This window comes from Agelaius tricolor, unplaced genomic scaffold, assembly GCF_023055355.1.
Source record: "Agelaius tricolor isolate 1412-34295 unplaced genomic scaffold, bAgeTri1.0.p SCAF_3, whole genome shotgun sequence".
Classification (NCBI taxonomy): Eukaryota; Metazoa; Chordata; class Aves; order Passeriformes; family Icteridae; genus Agelaius; species Agelaius tricolor.
Window position 1 is genome coordinate 36360132 of NW_027269263.1, and position 18086 is coordinate 36378217.

Here is an 18086-nt window from a genome sequence, read left to right on the forward strand (position 1 = left end):
TTCCCACGCTGTGGAGATGCTGGAGGGGCAGGCAGCGTAAAAACGGTTTTGAAAGGCTTCCTTTCTGTTCAGTAAGGGATTATTACTGCTCGCAGTCCTGTCAGTGAGGGGTGGGAGACGAGGAATGCTGTACTTGGGGAAGGTGCGCGGCCCGCCCGCCCCACGCTGGTACCGGGTGCGCTTTCCGTGAGGCCTCCCAGCTACCACTGCGGATGGGTTTGAGCGAGTGTGATAGCCTCCCCCTTTGCCTTAGGATTTCATTCAGAACAGCGGGGCAGGAGCTAAGAACAAATCCCTGCTTTTTACGTTGTGATGGAGCACACGTTTATCCTTTCATGCCTCCCCCTCGCCCTGGCCGCGCAGCGCCGTCCGGCACAGCCCCTCAGGGGCGCAAGCGGGAGTGCGGCTGCGCGCTCGCTCCGACACTTACGGTAGAGCCCATCTACCCCCGCGGGAGGCCGGGCACCTCCGGGTGCGCATGCGCGGGCGGGCCGCGTGGCCTTGCGTGAGTGTGTGTGGCGGCCTCGCGCGCGGCAGGTGAGCAGGGCGGGCCCCTCCCCCCCGAGTGCGCGCGACCTCCGCCGTGTGCGCGCGACCCTCCCTCAAGCGCTCCCGCTTCCCTCCCCGCAGGACATGGCGAAGAGCCTGAGGAGCAAATGGAGGAGGAAGATGCGGGCGGAGAAGAGGAAGAAGAACGCGCCCAAGGAGCTGGAGAGGCTGAAGAAGATCCTGGGAACCAAAGCGGATGTCATCATGGAGGAGGTCAAGGAGGTGGCGACCGTGGTGCCCCCCGAGAAGGTCCTGGAGGCGAAAGGTGAGTGCGGCCCTGGCTGCTTGTTCCTGCTGCAGTCGCCCCGGTGCGGCAGGGCCCGCGGTGCTGGTACTGCCCTGTGACTCTCACCGCCGGCATCAGCCGTGTGTGTGGTTGTTACAGGGGGAGAACAGGCACTCGGCAAGCCTGTGTTTTAAAGCTGAAACACTGACTCTGGTCATTTCGCAACACTGGCATCCATACTGTCCACACTGCATCCGGTCACTTGCGGAACAAGGTTATTAACATTTGGTTTTAGTTATCTTTATACAATACGTAACGTATTGTATAAAGAGACATCTCTCAGACCCTCAGGTGAATGCGGATTCACCAGTTAGCAGTTGTTCCAATCACAGCATTATGTTTGCTGCCAAACTGTCCTAATTTGAGGAGGCTGCTGAACATAGAGTAATTGGGGTAGGAGTAATACGGGCCCAGTTTCTGAATACTAATTAGTGTTACATTGCACGTAGTGTAGGAGTGGATGGTATTAGGTGTCTACAAATAATGCCATCTTCCTCCTTGTGTCTGGAATCGAATGTAAACTGTAAAGGAAGTAACCCAGGAAAGGGAAACAAAGGTTTAAATAGCTGCATACTGGATAGGAGTCAGAAAAACACCTCCTCTTTCCAAAACTGACGTCCATACTAAATCATAGTCTTATTTTGATTCTCCAGTTTGTGCCACTTAAGATGTTCTGATATTGGAAATGGAAATAAAATGGTATTTAAAAAATACTTGTCCAATTAAGATTAGCTTCGAGTATAATCTGTCATTTTGTCCATGGTTCAGATTTGTCCTAGAAACCAGGTGTAAGAGTTATTCTTTAAGGGTTAGTTAGAATTGAATTTCCAAAATGTTTTGGAACACTGTCAGACTTCTGATGCTGAAGTTGAAGGAGAAATCATTCCTTTAAACCTAGTTTCTGAAATAAATGCATGACTATCTGTCATTTTTGCACCTCCTTTCAACTCTGCTGGCAACTTCTCTACAGTGGCCAATTTCAGTTGGCTTTTTCAGAGAGATAGCAGCCTCAGAAATACCTAAGAAAATATGTATTTCACAAAACAGCTACAAGTTTTGTGAAAATAATGGTGTTTTCTTTGAGAGGACTTTTCAGTACTAAATGTAGGAGCTTGCGTTGCCAAGTGTTATGAGAACTGAAGTAGATAAAAACTTCACCCATAATATGTACTTCCTGTAGACAGATAAATCATTTTCCAGCCAAAGAAAGTATATAGGTAAATATTATAGACATCTTACCCTATTAGGGTAAGCACACTGTGAATTTTTTTTTCCCGTTTTTCTTCTTAAGAAAAAAATAATAAAAGGTCTGCTGTGCTGGATAGGCTTTTGGTTCTGCCACCAGGCCCCTGTGCTGATTCTCTGCTGATTGCAAGTATTTGCAGGCCCCCCAGTTTAGGGCTCCATAAGCACATCTCTGATGCAGATTCCTGTAGCCTATCAACCTCAACTTTTGAAGCAGCATGTTGGCCTTTTCCTCCTGAGCTTTGTCTCCCAACACCAGACAAGCAGTACATCAAAGTCTTTTTTCCTCTCCATAAAACTTGTGGTAAAGGCGTGAGTTGCGCACATATGGTTTGGGAACAAGGCTGGGATGTAATTACAGAGCACAGTTGCAGTCAGTACTTAGCAAGGTGCTCCTCTTGCACTTTCTTATCTCCCTGAGACATGACGTTCATGGGATGTTAGGCAGCTGGGGACGCCCTTCTTGGGAGTGACCATGTCATGGGCAGTCTTCCTCATCTCTTGGGAGTGACCATGTCATGGGCAGTCTTCCTCATCTCTTGGGAGTGACCATGTCATGGGCAGTCTTCCTCATCCTAGGGATTAATCCTCTCCTTCTGCCTGTAAATGTGTTAGACCTGATGTCAGGCTCACTCCTTGAGGCAAGTGTGGCATCACTGGCTGATACTTCCTACTGTCATTGGATTTCACCTTTTCTCCTTACTATTCTTTTTACTTGTATTCATTTTCCAGTCAGAATAATTTTTTAGAGCAGATCTTAACTGTTACATCCTAAAAAGTGTGTAATTGTGCATATCTTTCAGTAAGCCTATGGCTTCCTGCATGCTTCCATGATGGAATTACAGTGTTCTTAGACACAGGATTGGAACAGATTGCTGATGAAAGAATAAGATGCTTTGCCCATACGTGACCTTTAGGAAAAATATTGCAAATTTACTGTCAACTCTTGAAGTTCCTGGGTTGCAGTTACACTGGTCTGGAAAGTGCTTTCAGTTTATAAACCCTTCAGTTCTCTATGTACAAATACTGTTGTGTCTAGGGATATTTTTATCATTTGGGGAAATCTAGTAACAAAATAGCTTCTGTGAAGCTGATTCTGATATTTTACTCACTAAAAATACCTTTAATTTTCAGATGACTGCAAAATGGAGCTGGACAATAAACGAAACAAAAAAACTCTTCTAGACCAGCATGGACAGTACCCAATATGGATGAATTCCAGGCAAAGAAAGAAGCTTAAGGCCCAGCGTGTTAAAGGGAAAAAAAAATCAAAATTGGCCAAAGGCCTCGTCTGGTAAAATCAGTTTTGTAAAGATCATGAATATTTTATTTAACAAAATAAATTTTCCACATAAAATCATGAGATTTTGTGCTTGGTCACTGTGTATAATTTATTGTGTTGAATGAATTTTTGAAGAGACTATTTGCCCAGCAAATGATGAAAGAAATTACAGCTTGGTGTCTGCCAAACTTAAAAAGCAAGCTGAGTGCCTTTGAATAGACTAATTGTGTGTGGTTATCTGTTTTCTTGGGGGTGAAGGTCTTCCATCTTTTATACTGTGAGCACCAAAAGCAGTAAAGGAAATCCTAAAAGTAATTAAACCAAATGTTCTTGTACTGTGGTCTTTGTCAGTGTAACTTGTCTTTTAGTAAATATAACCAAAGAATTCTGTAAACACAGTATCCTTTAAATCTTTCTGTAAAATTTGTTGCTCCGACTTGTGTTGCTTTTAACGTCTGATAATTAACAAAAATATATTTTCATATGTAACTCCAAAATTTTTATGCTGAAACAAAACCAGGACCTCATGAAAACTCTGCAAGTAAAATGAGAAAGTGTCAGTCTGACACAAGTTCACAAAGAGAACAACAAAATATTTCATTGCTGTCTGCAACAGGAATACTGTAGGAACTAAATAAGTGCAAGTACAACTGATTCTTTTATTATTAAAATGAGAGAACGCAAAGGCACCAAATGGAAATAAAACAGTTTTATTTAAGATCTTTTCCATGTTTTAGTAAAGTAAACGAGAATTTTGCTTTCCATATATATTTTCAGTAGCCTTTTATTCCTTTTAAATGGTACTTACCTATCCTGCTTTACAATGTGTGCATAGGATAAAATACTGTGTGATTGTGTAACAGATGCCATTTGTGTGATTAGCTACGTTTGAGTGCATATTACTTGGCAATAACATGTGATGACAGATGCAAGGCTTAGTTGCCCTGAAAGCTTGTGTTTTTAAAATGTCTCTCATTTCAAGGATGGAAATAATTACAGTACCAATGCTGCAGTATGTTGCCTTTTCAAGTACCAGGCATGGGTACAGGGCATAACCTTTGTCCAGCTCATGCAAGATGAGATCCAAGTTCTGTAATTATGCACAAATTGTGGTTTGTATCCATTATGATAACTTGGGCATAGGAAAGAAGATCTATTATTTTAATTACACTAGGTTGGAGTATGCTAAATTCTGGTAAGATGAGCTAAGTGTGATAGAAAATTAAGTTTTTCTGGAAAAATACTGTGGATTTATTACTATTGTTAGGGAAAGGTACATAAAAAAACTACAACAATGTTAAAGGAAAAAGCAATGTGTCTTCTATTTTCACATAAATTGACAGTTAATGACTTGGTAAGATATATAGGTCACATATTACCAAATTATATGCTATTGATAACTTTGTATTTTAAAAATATTTCCGTTAAGTTGATAAAAGCCCTGCTAGTTGATAAAAACAGCTGCTGCTATCAATTTTTTTTGGTCTTACTAGATAAATGGATCTAGATTTTGGTATCAAACTTATCCAAATGTTAGCATGTAGATTAGGACTACTTTAAAATTGATTCATGTGAAGGAAACTGTTTATGAATGTGTTTAACCAGGAATGGAATGGAATGAACAGTCAGATTATATTTATTTATTGTTGTAACAATGTAGGCTTTATTTTGCTTAATACATGCTTTGGGGAATTGAGGAGGGGAGTTTCTTGGGCTTAAGTGTGAAAAAACAATTGTTTTCTTCTGTAAAGTAAGCAGAGTGCTATTTTTGACATGTTGTTTGTAAATCATGACTTTCAAGCAGCTCCCGATGGGAAAGCAGGCTGCTTTTCCTGAGTGGAGATGATTAAACTGGCAAAGTCCCCCTGTTTAGATGTACAGCTTCAGAGTCAGTTTATTTAGGTGCACAGCCATCATCTGCCTCATCTTCATCGAGCCTGCCACTGCTGCACTGCCCGTATGCTGTCCTCTCTCCAGAGCTGTTTCACTGCTGCTTCCTCTATAAGAGAAAATTACCTTCATAACTGAATAGTCTTGCTTATTTGTGCTTTTATGACCTAACCCTGAGCTTTGTTGTGTAGCTTTATTAGTCAGCTGCTTTTGTGACCAGATTAAGAATTTGAATCTTAAGGGAAAGACAGCAGATGCTGCACTGATGTTTTATTTAGAAGTTGCTTCCTTCCTGTAACAATACTGGCTGTGTGAGGTATTTCCTTCATGGTGTCCAGGATAAAGTCAAACATGTTCACTTAAACTACAGATATTTTAAGACATCCTGTTTGATTTTTGAGGTGAAATGGAGGATAAGAAAGGAATAAATGTGGTCTTTACTGGAATAGAGCTCTTAGTCTAGTACCAGTGTATTGTGTACGATATCATATCTCACTCGGGTGAGGCAGAGCTCTCTATGGGTCAGGAAATATTTTTGATATTTTATAATATTTTGTTTGGGTGGGATTTGTAATCCAAGCTAAAAGCTTGCTTGTAGACAGACAGCAGGAACCTGGCTAAACATGCAGCATGGATGTAACCAGAGCCTGAGTCATGGATACAGCAGGGAAATTCTACTTTCTGGGATTTGAGTATATACTGTATGTGGATACTGTAATTTTGTATTTGGAATTTGTTTTGACCAACTCTATTTTTTGAATGGAAATACCAAATTACTTAGCTGCCTTTGAGTATTTGATTCATACTGCTGAATCTAAAACATGTTTCTGTTTGAGTTGATGGAAAAAGCCATGTTTCCTTCCAATAGAAATTAATCTAAACATAATTGGTTTTGACTGAAATACATATTTTAAAACTCCACAGAGGGATTTTCAAAGAAGTAACTGATTTGCTTCTAAACAGCATTCTAGTAATATCATAATTCATTGGTCTTTACTTAAAAAATGTTATTTAGGTTGGGATTGAGGGAGAAAATGTTATAGTTGATTAAACAAACTGATGGAAGTCTGAAAGTATGTAACTTAAATGGCACTGTCAAAGTTGTGGTGGTTGGGTTTTTTTAATTGTGTAATTGTGTTGTTATGAAACTGCTTAGTTGCAACTTTCTGCCATCTACCTGTAAAGTGCTGTGGTAACTGTACTTCCTGGACCTACATACAGAAGGCAGAGGAAGTAATGCAGGTACTTTTGAACTACATGCAGGAAAGCCAGCACTGAAAGAATTAAATTCTGTCATTTTATTGAAATGTTTATGGGCATAAGATGTGCATGTATTCATGCAGTATAAAAATTGCATTACCAAATTGCTAAATGTCCTGCAGATTGTTGGCAGTTTCTTAGGAAGGTTACAAGGTCTGCCCTTTTTGACCTAGTGTATAGGACTTAATTTTTAAAGTGAATTATTTCAGATGCCTAAAATAACTGGCAGCACTGATGGTTCAGTTCCTGGGCTTTTCTGGTAACTCATTCCTGCCCTGGGGCACCTCTGCACTGTGTAGTCAAATCAGTGAGGGGACCAGTTAACTAAGATACACTGAAAATATTCTTCTTTTCCCCATTTTTTTCAGCTGGATTGTTTTACAGCCTTACTGTACAAAAAACTGTGTCAGTAGGAGGCAGTACAAGACCAGGATGAAAGACCAGGCTGGTGAAGGTTGTGTCAGGCTGTCCTGGTTCATGAGCCACCTTTCCTCCTGTGGCATTAGTGCCTCTTGGTGAAGCCACTGGGCAGTACAGCACTGTGAAGGTGGAGAGCAGTTCTGGAGACAGCACAAGCAAGTGCATTGAATGGGGGTTTTGAAAGTCTTTCTCGATTAAGGGCATAGTATTGGTGTCTTACCTACAGCCAACACTGTGGTTATAGAGGATGCTAAATATAGTTTGGGGCTGCTTAGTACTGGAGGAAGAATGTCATGGCCATATGGTACAAAATGGCCTCCTCATAAGTGGTCACAACAAAAGGAGTCCTGTACAAAGGCTTTATAGTGTAGGTCTCTTTCTATTATTCTACCTTTTCCTCCTGCTGTTTAGTGGGTTTGACTTTGATGGAAGCTGGATATCTGATATCCAGCTGATATCTGAATCTGATCTGTAGTGTGAGCATGTCTGGTATCAGACATTAGGAGACTGTAGCCTTAGCGTGCAGAAATCTGAGTGCTGCAAAGCAATCTGCTGCTCAGGGTGGCATGGTCTGAATTGAGCTATGGCATTTGTGGGGAGGATGAGACTGAAGCACAGCTATGCATTGCTCTCTTAAGGGCATGGTTTTGTCATCAAAAAAACTTCAAGGAAACTTCAAGGAGTGAAGTTTCAGGGCAGGACTGACTGAGCCACCTGAGAGCTCACTGCTACAGGAAGAGGCTCTTTTCAGCTTTTTCCTTTCCCTTCTCCAGGTACATTGTCCAACTTGCAATTTCCTACTTCAGAAGAAACAGACATTGGGATTATTTTTTCCAAGTTAAAAGTGAGAAAGAACTAATAACTTCCTTCTGTTAATAAATGCTGCACAGTTGTGACAATCCCACCATTTTCACTGTCATTTCATTCTTCCTACACTACTACAGTTTTCTTATCTCTACCTAATCAATAGTGACAGAATTTAAAGGAAAAGAGAAGGCAGAATAGGAAGGGGATATTTGCACTGTTTCCTCTCTCATCTCAGTCATTTAAACATTGCTTTCTCGGGTCTCTAATCTTTCTCATGCTCATGTATCAATATAAAAGATCAAATATCAATATAAAAGACCAAATATCAATAAAATATAACTGAAATGTTAGGAACAGTGTGGCAAAGGAGGGTTGTGTATCAAGGGTCCTATGCAAGGCAGCATGAGGACTGCTTATGAAGTGCTTGTGTATTCACAGTAAACTGACTTCTGTTTTCAATCCAGTTGACTATTAGAAGGCTGTGAAAGTTACTGATGTTCTTGTTTGGTAAGCTATTATCTAGTATATTTTCTCTCTAACTACAGTTAATTTTCTTGCAAGACTTTTAAAATCTGAAAATTTCACAGCATTTTTAACCTTTTGCCTTTAACCAGAAGCTGAGTTTGTGGATAGTATTTCAGGAAACAAAGGTGCATTTGTTGTCTCAGGACGGCTCATCTGACTCAGCCCAGCTGGTTCATTCATACACTCACTTTATGTGTAATGTATAATATCTCTCTTGAAAGGTGACAAATTCATAATGTATAGATGCAACAGCTATTCCATACTATACAGCTTGATACCTTGAGTCTTTAAATTACTTTGACAGTAGATGTTCTGTAAATTTAGCTTTGGTGGATCCTCATGTCTATGTTTGAAACAAGAACTTTTTAGGTCTACACATTGTGCTTCTGTCCATCTTGCTTCTGCAAAATATGACAGAATTTGGTGTAGATCAGATCAGAGCTGCAGTTTGTCTTGCAACAGAACGCAAAACGTTTCTATGAAAGCTTAGAAGGGCTCAGTGACAGCAGCCCCTTGATTGTAGTCTCTTAGGTTTAGTTTATCACCACTGTTGCTACTGAATAGCCTCAACAGAAATGCAAAATTTGACTTAGTTCCCTTAATATGTGCAAAAATATATTTTAAACTAAATTGTTTGTGAGAACTAAGAAAGGTAAGATACACTGCTTTTTCTAAACTTCTTGCACCCCCTTGGAATGTGGAATTGTTAGAGGATATACGGGAAGAAGCTGGGAACTGAAGTGCACCAGGTTATGTGCAAGCTGATGGTGGAGCTGCAAAGTGACCCATCTGAAGCACAGCTGGGTCCCCTCAGACACTTAGACTGTTTTTTCTCTCCTAAATGTCTTTAAGTCTGCCTGAATTCTTGTGGAAAAAAAACTAAAAAATTGGCAACACTTTAGAGCAAATGCAGCCATAGGGTGATCCATTTACTTGCGGTTGCTGGAACTGCTCATCCCTGTCTTGGCTGCTACTGTTTTGAAGAGAAAAAAAATGTTTAATTCCTTGAGTGTGAGACCAGGGTGTAAGATCATCCATGGGAGAGGTTGCAGGTTGGTCTGTTGATGTAATAACCTTAGGAACTGTTGCTTCAGTGAAGGGTACAGTGTGTTTATATACAGGCACCAGTGATTTTATCCATCACTTTTAAAGAGGTGAAGTGTTAAGCACAAGACTTTTTCTCTTCGGGGAGAAGATTGCATGTGGATTTCTTGGTTATTTTGCTTGTTGTTTAAAATAAATACTAATTTGCTAAGCCCTCTATGTGTCCAGTATTTTAGAAATATTGTTATAAAATTTAAAATCAAAATTTGCACTTCTGTTTCCTCAGGCAACCAGAAAGATGTTAACAGCCAATGCATGTCCCTAACACATATTATCAAATCTTCAGAATATCATCCCTTGCTAATAGTAGAGATTGGAATTTGAGGAAATTGTAGGGTTTTGGGATTTTTGGGTTCCTTCCCCCATGGAAGAATAGTTTTTTGTTGAAGTCCTTAACCAGCTCCTGACAGAAACCCTTAGCAGTGGGAAGTGAATCTGTACTTCCACAACTGGTGATTGCCCTGTAACAGCGATGGGAGGAGGACAAAGGGCAAAGTCTGTCACACAATGTATTTCCATCTCAGCATTTCATTGTCCACAACAGCATCACCCAAATTCACTGCTGAGCGAGACTGGGTTATCCGTCGTCGTGCTCAATGGCAACAACTTCGACCGTGTCATGTCCTCACTCAGACTCAGCAGTGGCACAGATGCCGTGAGTCGGTGGCTTCGCTCCGTGTCCCCCTAGGTGTACCGGTGGCACGGCTCGGTGCTGGGAGAAAGGGGGAGGCTTTTCATGCCGAATGCCGCTTTTCGTGCCGAATGCCGCTTTTCATGCCGAATGCCGCTTTTCGTGCCGAATGCCGCTTTTCGTGCCGAATGCCGCTTTTCGTGCCGAATGCCGCTCCGTGCCTCCCTGCGGAGCGGTGCCGGCGGGACCCGGCTGTGCGGGCAGGGGCCGCTCTGTGCCGGGGCAGTCGCTGCCCGGCAGGCGGCGCCGGCGGCCGCGGGAGCGCGGCGGGCCCGCCACGGGCACCGGCCGCGAGTGGCCCCGGAGCGGCCCCGGCCCACGGGCCCTGCGAGGGTCCCAGCGCCAGCCCCCCGTGCTATTTCCTTTCCTTTCGGAGCCGTGCAGCGCTCCCAGGGCGGGCAGGGGCTGCCGGGGAAGGCGCGGTGCCGCCGTGCTTGCCCGGGGTATTCCCTGTGCTCCCGGGCTCCACGCTCTCCTCACTGCCTGGAAAGCTGCTGGAAGTGCAGTCACATTCTCAGTCCTAGTAAGCGGTGGCATTTAAATGTCTAAAAGCACTTGATGTTTTTACTGATGATATGTTTATAACTGAGTGCAGTTATTCTCTAAAAATATACTAAAAATGCTACTTCATGAAAATGCTTCCCCAATCTAATTTTTTTCCCCCCTTAAACATGTCATTTTTCCAGGGGAGTGCACAAAGGGATCCATGACTTTTTCTGATATATAGTGTTGTGTGTTTAAAAGGAAGGCTCTTTAAAAGCCTCTTATCAATCAACTGAAGCATTTTAATGACAATTTCAGAAACTCAGTGGAAACAGAGTTGTTTTATATCTGCTCGTTTTATTTGCATTTAAAAATCTCCACGTGGTGATTTCAGCTCAGGTCCTGTGTCAGGGAAATCCAGAAGTGAAGTTGACCAGAGACAAGTAAAAATGCCTGTGTTGTTTTCATTGTCCAAATGTAATGATGTGCAATGATTTAAACCAGCAGTTTCACATGGTTAAAAATGAATGAGATTTATAAAATTCTAAAAGTAACCTCAGACACATCAAAAAGGATAACAGTTTGTGTTAGGGTAGCATTAGTTTTGAGAATACAAAAACTATTTTCTATGCATTCACAAAATAAAGTGTTTTTATTTTTAGGCATGCACAGAAAAAAAGGTTTGTTTTTATACCAACAAACACTGTTACAGCAAATGCATCCATTCCTGCAATTATGATTGAAGCTGAGAAAAATAAAATAATCTCAAGAATTTCAGGAGTAAATGTAAAACAATATAAATTAAAATAAAATTAGAGGGAAAAATATTTTGGGAATACAAGATCTACTCTGCAAGAAAAACACAGAAAGCAAAGTTTCTTTATCTAAACAGAAATTTAAGAAAGCCATACAATGATACATTGAACAAATTTATAGAATAATATTTAAAATTGAAAAATATTTTTCAAGATGCCAGAAAATAAATGTTGCTTAATTTGCAGAAATAAATTTATACTTGGGGGAAAAAAGTAAGTTAGAAATAGATTTAATTTGCATAAATCTATACAAATAAAGTAAATTTATGTTATACCTAAACCTACCAATTCCAGTGAATGAGAATTTTGCCATTCATTGGTCTGGAAACAAAGGTTAAATCTTGGGGGAAAAAAAAAAACAAAAACAAAACCAAAAACTAACAAAAAAGCAGAGAAGCTGAAATTCCAGCTTTCATTGAAAATAAAATGAACAAAAAAGTTTTTGCAAAACCTTTTCAAATGTTAATTGAAGTTCTAAACACACTTAGTTTTTTTTTTAGAGTTATTATATTATCTTTCATTCACAGACTCTACTTTTTGAAGTCTTATTTCTGTCAGAAACTTCACTAACACAAAAGTGTAAACCAATGAATTCAACTTCTGGTCTGCCTTGACATCTTTAGAGATTGTTTTGCTGTGGAAGGAAATTAAATAATTTCCAAAATGATCTTTCCCAAGTATCTTTTTGCATTAAACAGGTTTTGGATTCAGTGATTCCTAATGAATTTGGATGTGTTAACAGTGACTGGATCATATCCAAATATGACTTGATGGGAAAGCCATTAGTTTTTTTCCCTGAAGTTACACTGGGATCCCATCTGGTGATTGCTAATAAATGTGGATACATTCTGGGAAAAAAAAAAAAAAAGAGCTTGTATTGGATTCTAGTATGAATTACTGGGAATGCAGTTTCTTGAAGTTTCATTCATGCACTTCAGGGAAGCTGGAGTGCTTTAAAACTGGACAAAAAGAACATGACATAAGACTTTTTTTTTTATTCTACAGCAATTATTTTTGCAATAGAATCATGTTTGAGATCGGCAAAAATGTATTATTATGTAAGAACACTTATGACAAAATCAAGAAAAAACCCATTGATGAAAAGCAATTTTATATTTGATTGTAGCTACCAAATGTTTACCAAAAAATAAAACTTTAATTATTGAGTGAGTGCCTGAATAGCTTTCCTCCATAGTAGAATGAAATCTAAGTCATATTTATCTTTCATATGCACCATCCAGAACATTTAGGCAAGTTTCATTTTTACATGCAGTGTTAGGGAGAAAATCTGAAGAGGACCAGAAAGAAATGTTTGTCTCAACAAAGAGGAAATGCACATCCGTTTTCAAAATCCTATAAATTCTTTGAAAATACAGCAGTGTGTTTAGAATAGTAAGGCTGATGGTTGGAATGCATCTTAGGTTATTTGTGAACACTACAACTATTAATTACATGCAGGGAAATGCTGTGTTTCTTTTTATAAAGTTAAAATATTGTTCAGCTCACTTTTTTCTTTTCTTTCTTTTTTTTTTTTTTTCTTTTTTTTCCTCTTTTTTTTCTTTTTTTGTCCCTTAACAAACCAATTATTAGCCAGGGCAAATTGCCCCTGGTTTTGATCAAAGGAGCAATTTATCTCATGCTGCAGTTCTGCAGCCTAGCAGCTATCTGCTGTTGCAGAATGTGCGGGTCGCCTCTAGCTGCCGACCCCATCCAGGCATGAGGAAAGGGAGTGAGGAAAAACCTATAAAGCCCAAAATAAAACTGCGGGTTCTTCTGGTTCTTGTCAGGTTCAGTTACAGTGGTACAGAAACAGCAGTAAATTCACTGAGGCTCTATCAGATCAAAACAGCTCTGTTATAAATATCATTCATATAAACCATGTGGGCGAGAGAGAAACTGTCAGAAGAAGGGAAAGGAAAGTAGATCTTTTGCACTTAAATAAATTATATGATACTTTTATAGATTAAAACAAAAAAATTAAAACTTAACATATGTATGCCTATATGTGTGAGTGCATGTATGTGTGTACATTCACTTGGTAGTATTCATTTAAATATTCAAATGTTCTAAATCCAAATATTTTACTTTAAAAAAATATGGAGATTTCAGTGACTGTAGGTAAAATTAGATACAGTATAAATCTAGAACAAGAGGTTCAAAAAGTGCTTTATGTTTTCCTCAAGAATTGACTCAATGGCTTGAAGCACTTTTAATTGGGTGAACAGCGCAGTTCTGCTGGGTTTTGCAACTGGTGAGTATCTGAGAGGGTTATGATTATTAAAGGTCGTGACCTTTGAAGGTGGTGAGGATGTGATGACCAAAGCCCTTGTCTGCCTACAGAGTTGATAGAAGAAGGTTGTTTTGTGTTTCCCTGCTGTATTTAAAATTATCAGCCAGAGTTTTAATGACATACCACTTTGACAAATTCCCTGTGCTTGATGGTGGTATGTCTGGATGTTTTACATTTTGAGATGCCTCGACACAATTGTTGGAGTACAATTAACAATTCCTTTACATGAAATAGCTAGAAATAGCTTGAAGTTGCCAGGTGATAATGTACTTTTCCTCCTTTCTGACCTCAGCTAGATCTAGAACCATATCTTAGCTACAAGAGTTCATTAACTAGAGAAAGATTACTATATACATGTCAGTTCAGTAAAGTATAAATGAGAGAGAACACGCTAGCAAAACCATTAACACTGCAATGGCCACAGCTGTACAGTAAGAAAAGAGGGACACATTAAAATGATGGGAGTGCACCAAGGCTTTTGTGCAAGGGAATTAGGTTTGTTACATGATTTCATGAGAAGTGAAGCTACATGCAGTTTACACAGCATTTACCAAATAGAGTAAATCTGTTTCTTAAGAATTGTCATATTTTTGGGCACACCACTAATTTTGATCTTCAATTATTTTATTTTTTTAACAATTTTCAAGTCGTTTTTCTTGCCACTGTCTCCTGATTCCTCGCCCTGGGGAGCCGAGGTTGTTGAGTTCTACTGTCAGTGCTGTGCATTTGCTGGCTCAAGTCCCAAGTCAGCTGAACAGACAGATAGTTGCTTCAAAAGGGTAAAAGATGGGATTCAAGATAATTTTGGTACTTAACTGCTCACGGTAGATAGCTTACTGCCTTGCAGGTCACTCCTTAATGTCACAGGGAGTAAAGCCAGAGACAAAGAAAAATGAGGTTCAATGAAAACCAGGAATACAGAGGAGGAAATATGCAGAAAAAACCAGGACTCCTAACGTAAAAACTGTGAAGCAAAAAGAGCCACGAGCTGACCCCAAGGCTTCCTCTGCTCTTCTCTGTTGGGTTCACACATTCACTCGGTGCCTGTAATTGTGTCTCTGATCATGTCCAAAACTGTTGCAGACTGACAGTGCATCCTTAAGCACAGCTGGGAAATCAGAGCAGCATTCATTTACTCCAGCTTTACTCTCTTTATTTAGAGACTTTAATCAGAGCTGGTTATCCTTAGCCACATTTTCCATCATGGGAGGAAATAAGGGACAGCTCAAGGGGATATTTAACTCAATTGTTTTTTACTCTTTATGCATATACTAATCTGTTTTCCTCTACCTGCTTCTGTCCACTCACTACAGTGAAAGGTTTGGGTGAGTTATGTGGATTACACCTTTAGCATAGCAGCACCTAATATCTTTCTCCCAAATTTCCTCTTTTCCTCCCACATTCCCTTCCCAACCAATAGAACCCACAACCTCATGGCTCAAGCCACAGGGTGACAGGAAGGAAGAATTTGACAGCTTGCAAGCAGAATTTGTGCCTTGCATCAGCCTTGTAACCATTTTGTTTGTGGGGCAGTATCTAAAAAGACAAAACTGTTGGGATTTTGGGAGGAAGGATGTAAGTAGCATCCAACGCGCTAGAGATCCTCTCTGTGAATTGGTTCTGAGCAGACATCTCCTGTTGGGCCTGGATGTGGCACTTTCAGAGAGGAACAGAATTCAGAATACATCTTGAAGTGGATGATACTGATTTTAGACAGCTGCCCATTCAACACACTTGAGCCCTCTGCAAAGCCACTTATTGTTCCCCATAAAAAGAAACATTAGACTTGAAAGTCTATGGATCTCTGCTGAAGTCTATGATCTTGAAGCTTAATCCTGACTGCTTCTCTCTTTTTTGCATTTATGTGCTTTGCTGAGTGTTGCTTTTGCACATGTGTAGGTGTGTATAAACTCCTTCTCTCAGGAGTTTAAGAGAAGGAATGTACTGTAGAGGAGAAGGGTGACACTACTGGGCTCTGAGGCTGATGCTAAAAATGAACTAGCAGGCCAGACCTAGCACATGTGCTTTTGCACTACTAAGGAGCACCAAAAAAAAAAAAAAAAAAAGCTTTCAAATTTTAAAGATGAAGGACAAATTTGGCAACACCTTTGATGGACTCACCATTCTGGTGACCTCCCTGCTGCAAGGATGTCAGGAACACCTCCTCTCCCTGGGAGTCGTCCTTCCTGCTCTGCCATATGTTGGCTTGGAGGGGCCAGGATTATCAGCAGCACAGGCAGATACAGTGGGGTGGCTGTGTATCCAGAGGTGAATCAGAGTGCATGCACTGGGCCAGCATTGTCTGTGGAAGGGGTGCCTTCCACAGGGGTGGGTATTGCTGATGCCTGAATGTACAGACCTGCTTTGTAAGGTAAGTTTTTGTGTCTCTTCTTGACTGCAGATGCTGTGTCTCTTCTTCACTACAGATGGTGAATTATGTTTTTCTGTAATTTCATTTTCTGCTGCAGCTGCCATCCAGCCCTCTAAAGTAAAAATCTATAAGCTACTTCTGTAAGTCACTAGGTGGAAGCATCTACCTTAATAGTACTAGCACAACTCCTTATTTAGAGAGCTAAGTTTTTCAGTTCCTCTCATCTTTAATTTCCTCATCACATTACACAATGTCTCATTATCACATGCTATTAATGGCAGTTGTTCTGTTGTCTGGTTCAGCAAAGTACCTCAGCACAAGACCATCCTGTGTCCTGATCCTGTAATGTTTGGAAATGCACTTTATTTTGGATAGTGACTAACACTTGCATGTTTGAGACTTCATTTGGTGAGACATGCAAGTATGTGTTTAAACAGCTCACAGGAGCAAATGCCTTAGTGGCTGAGCTGGGACTAACACAAACCTGACCTTCAGCAAACACCTTCAGCAAATTCAGTATGAAGCCTTCTCAGAAGGGCTGCCTGGGCCCCTTCTTTCTGTACCAGTACCTCCCATTTTCTCCAGGCTGTGAATTCTCTTCTCCCTTTCTTCTCTCCATTCAGAATAATTGGCTGCCTTGGAGAGGAGTCAAGGTGCCAATCAGCTGTGTGTGACCTGGGCAGCCTAGAGAATGCTGTTGTTATACTGGAAAATGTCCCTAATTTATGTATAGGTCTTCTGCAGCATCGTGCCTCTTAATTAGATGGCCACTTCTTCCTCCAGGTTTTGGTATCCTGATTCTTCTCCAATTCTGTTCTGGTCATTGAAATCTGGAATACTCACTAAAGCTCTGGAAATGGCCAGGTGCAGGAGAGCAGTGGTGTTAAGCAGAAAAGGAGACAAGTTGAGATGGGCTGTCCAGCTGGATATTGCATTCTGACATGCCAGAGGCTAAGACTGCAGGCTGATTTCTAGGTCTCTCAGTTCCTAATTTACTTTAGGCAACAGCAGCAGGGCTAATTCAATTTAAACCATTTAATCTAACCTGGTAGATTTTGCAGGAAAGTGGATTAGCAAGTGCTGAAAGCACTGCTTTGCCAGCAAAGCTCCATAGATGATAACCTCATGGAAAGAGACTACAAACAACTGTCTGAGGCTGCCCTGGAAGTGTTTTACCCTTCTCAACCATGCCAACTCCGCAGCAGGCAAGCAAACCAGCTCGATCCTGATCCAGCTCTTCCTCCATTGGCATGTTCTCCCGCAAATGCCCGTTTTTATTGAGGTTGATACTTGAATCGGAAAGAACTGAGTTTGGTTTTCATGCCACAGACTACAATGCTGAGAAATAAACAAAAAGAAATCTGTTTTTTACTTGTTAGCTGAGCAGTTTTGATTTGAAAATCGCTGACAGACGTCAAACATGGGACCCCACAATGAAATGTTTACAGTGCCATATCAGAGAGGGATTCCACTTTGAAACTGAGTGGAAGTATGTGGGAAGTTTGCAGAGCAGGACGTGTAGGGGTAGAAAATTAAAGCACGATGGAGCCATCAGCATCCAGAGTTTAAGGAAAGAAATGGTATTTATATTCTTCATGTTTCTTCTCAATTGACAAGCTGATCCCTTCCATTTGTGGTTATTGAGCTAGCTTTTGTCTTGATTCCCTGTATTTTCAATTTGCTGGCTTTGGCTTTGTGTTATTTTCCTTTATAAACGGCACTAGCAAAGTGGGGAGCTCTGCACACTCAATGGTGAAACAGAAAGAAGACCATTTCTTTATGTTTTTCTTCTGTTTGTTTTTCTTGTATGAAGATATGTTTCATGCAAATCGATGTATAATTTAGTGCTGATGCTGCACCTTTATTTTTATTTGATGGAGAAATGCTTAACACTTGACACTATTTAATTTTAATATTATTTTAATTTTCTATTTAATTTTCTCATGCAACAGCTCATGCTGCTTTCCATAACATAAATGAAGAAGGCTAACTCTGTAATTTGAAACTTGGAATGACTTTATTATTACAATCTGATTTGTTTACTGTTGGCAAACCCCAAATATTTTTC

The 18086-nt window shown here is 40.3% G+C and overlaps 1 protein-coding gene across 1 annotated transcript; it reads left to right on the forward strand.

Moving 5' to 3' along the window:
- The first annotated feature begins 378 nt into the window (after positions 1-378).
- Positions 379-3445, forward strand: LLPH (LLP homolog, long-term synaptic facilitation factor). The gene is made up of 3 exons (XM_071423491.1): positions 379-537; positions 631-814; positions 3215-3445. The coding sequence occupies exons 2-3, from the start codon at positions 634-636 to the stop codon at positions 3376-3378; spliced, it is 345 nt and encodes a 114-aa protein (XP_071279592.1). The 5' UTR covers positions 379-537; positions 631-633; the 3' UTR covers positions 3379-3445.
- Positions 3446-18086: the final 14641 nt, after the last annotated feature.

Bases quoted from the DNA above. Each gene is read 5' to 3' on its own strand.
- LLPH (XM_071423491.1), top strand. From the start codon at position 634: ATGGCGAAGAGCCTGAGGAGCAAATGGAGGAGGAAGATGCGGGCGGAG. The intron at 815-3,214 runs GTGAGTGCGGCC...TTTAATTTTCAG, and splicing joins GAAGGTCCTGGAGGCGAAAG to ATGACTGCAAAATGGAGCTG.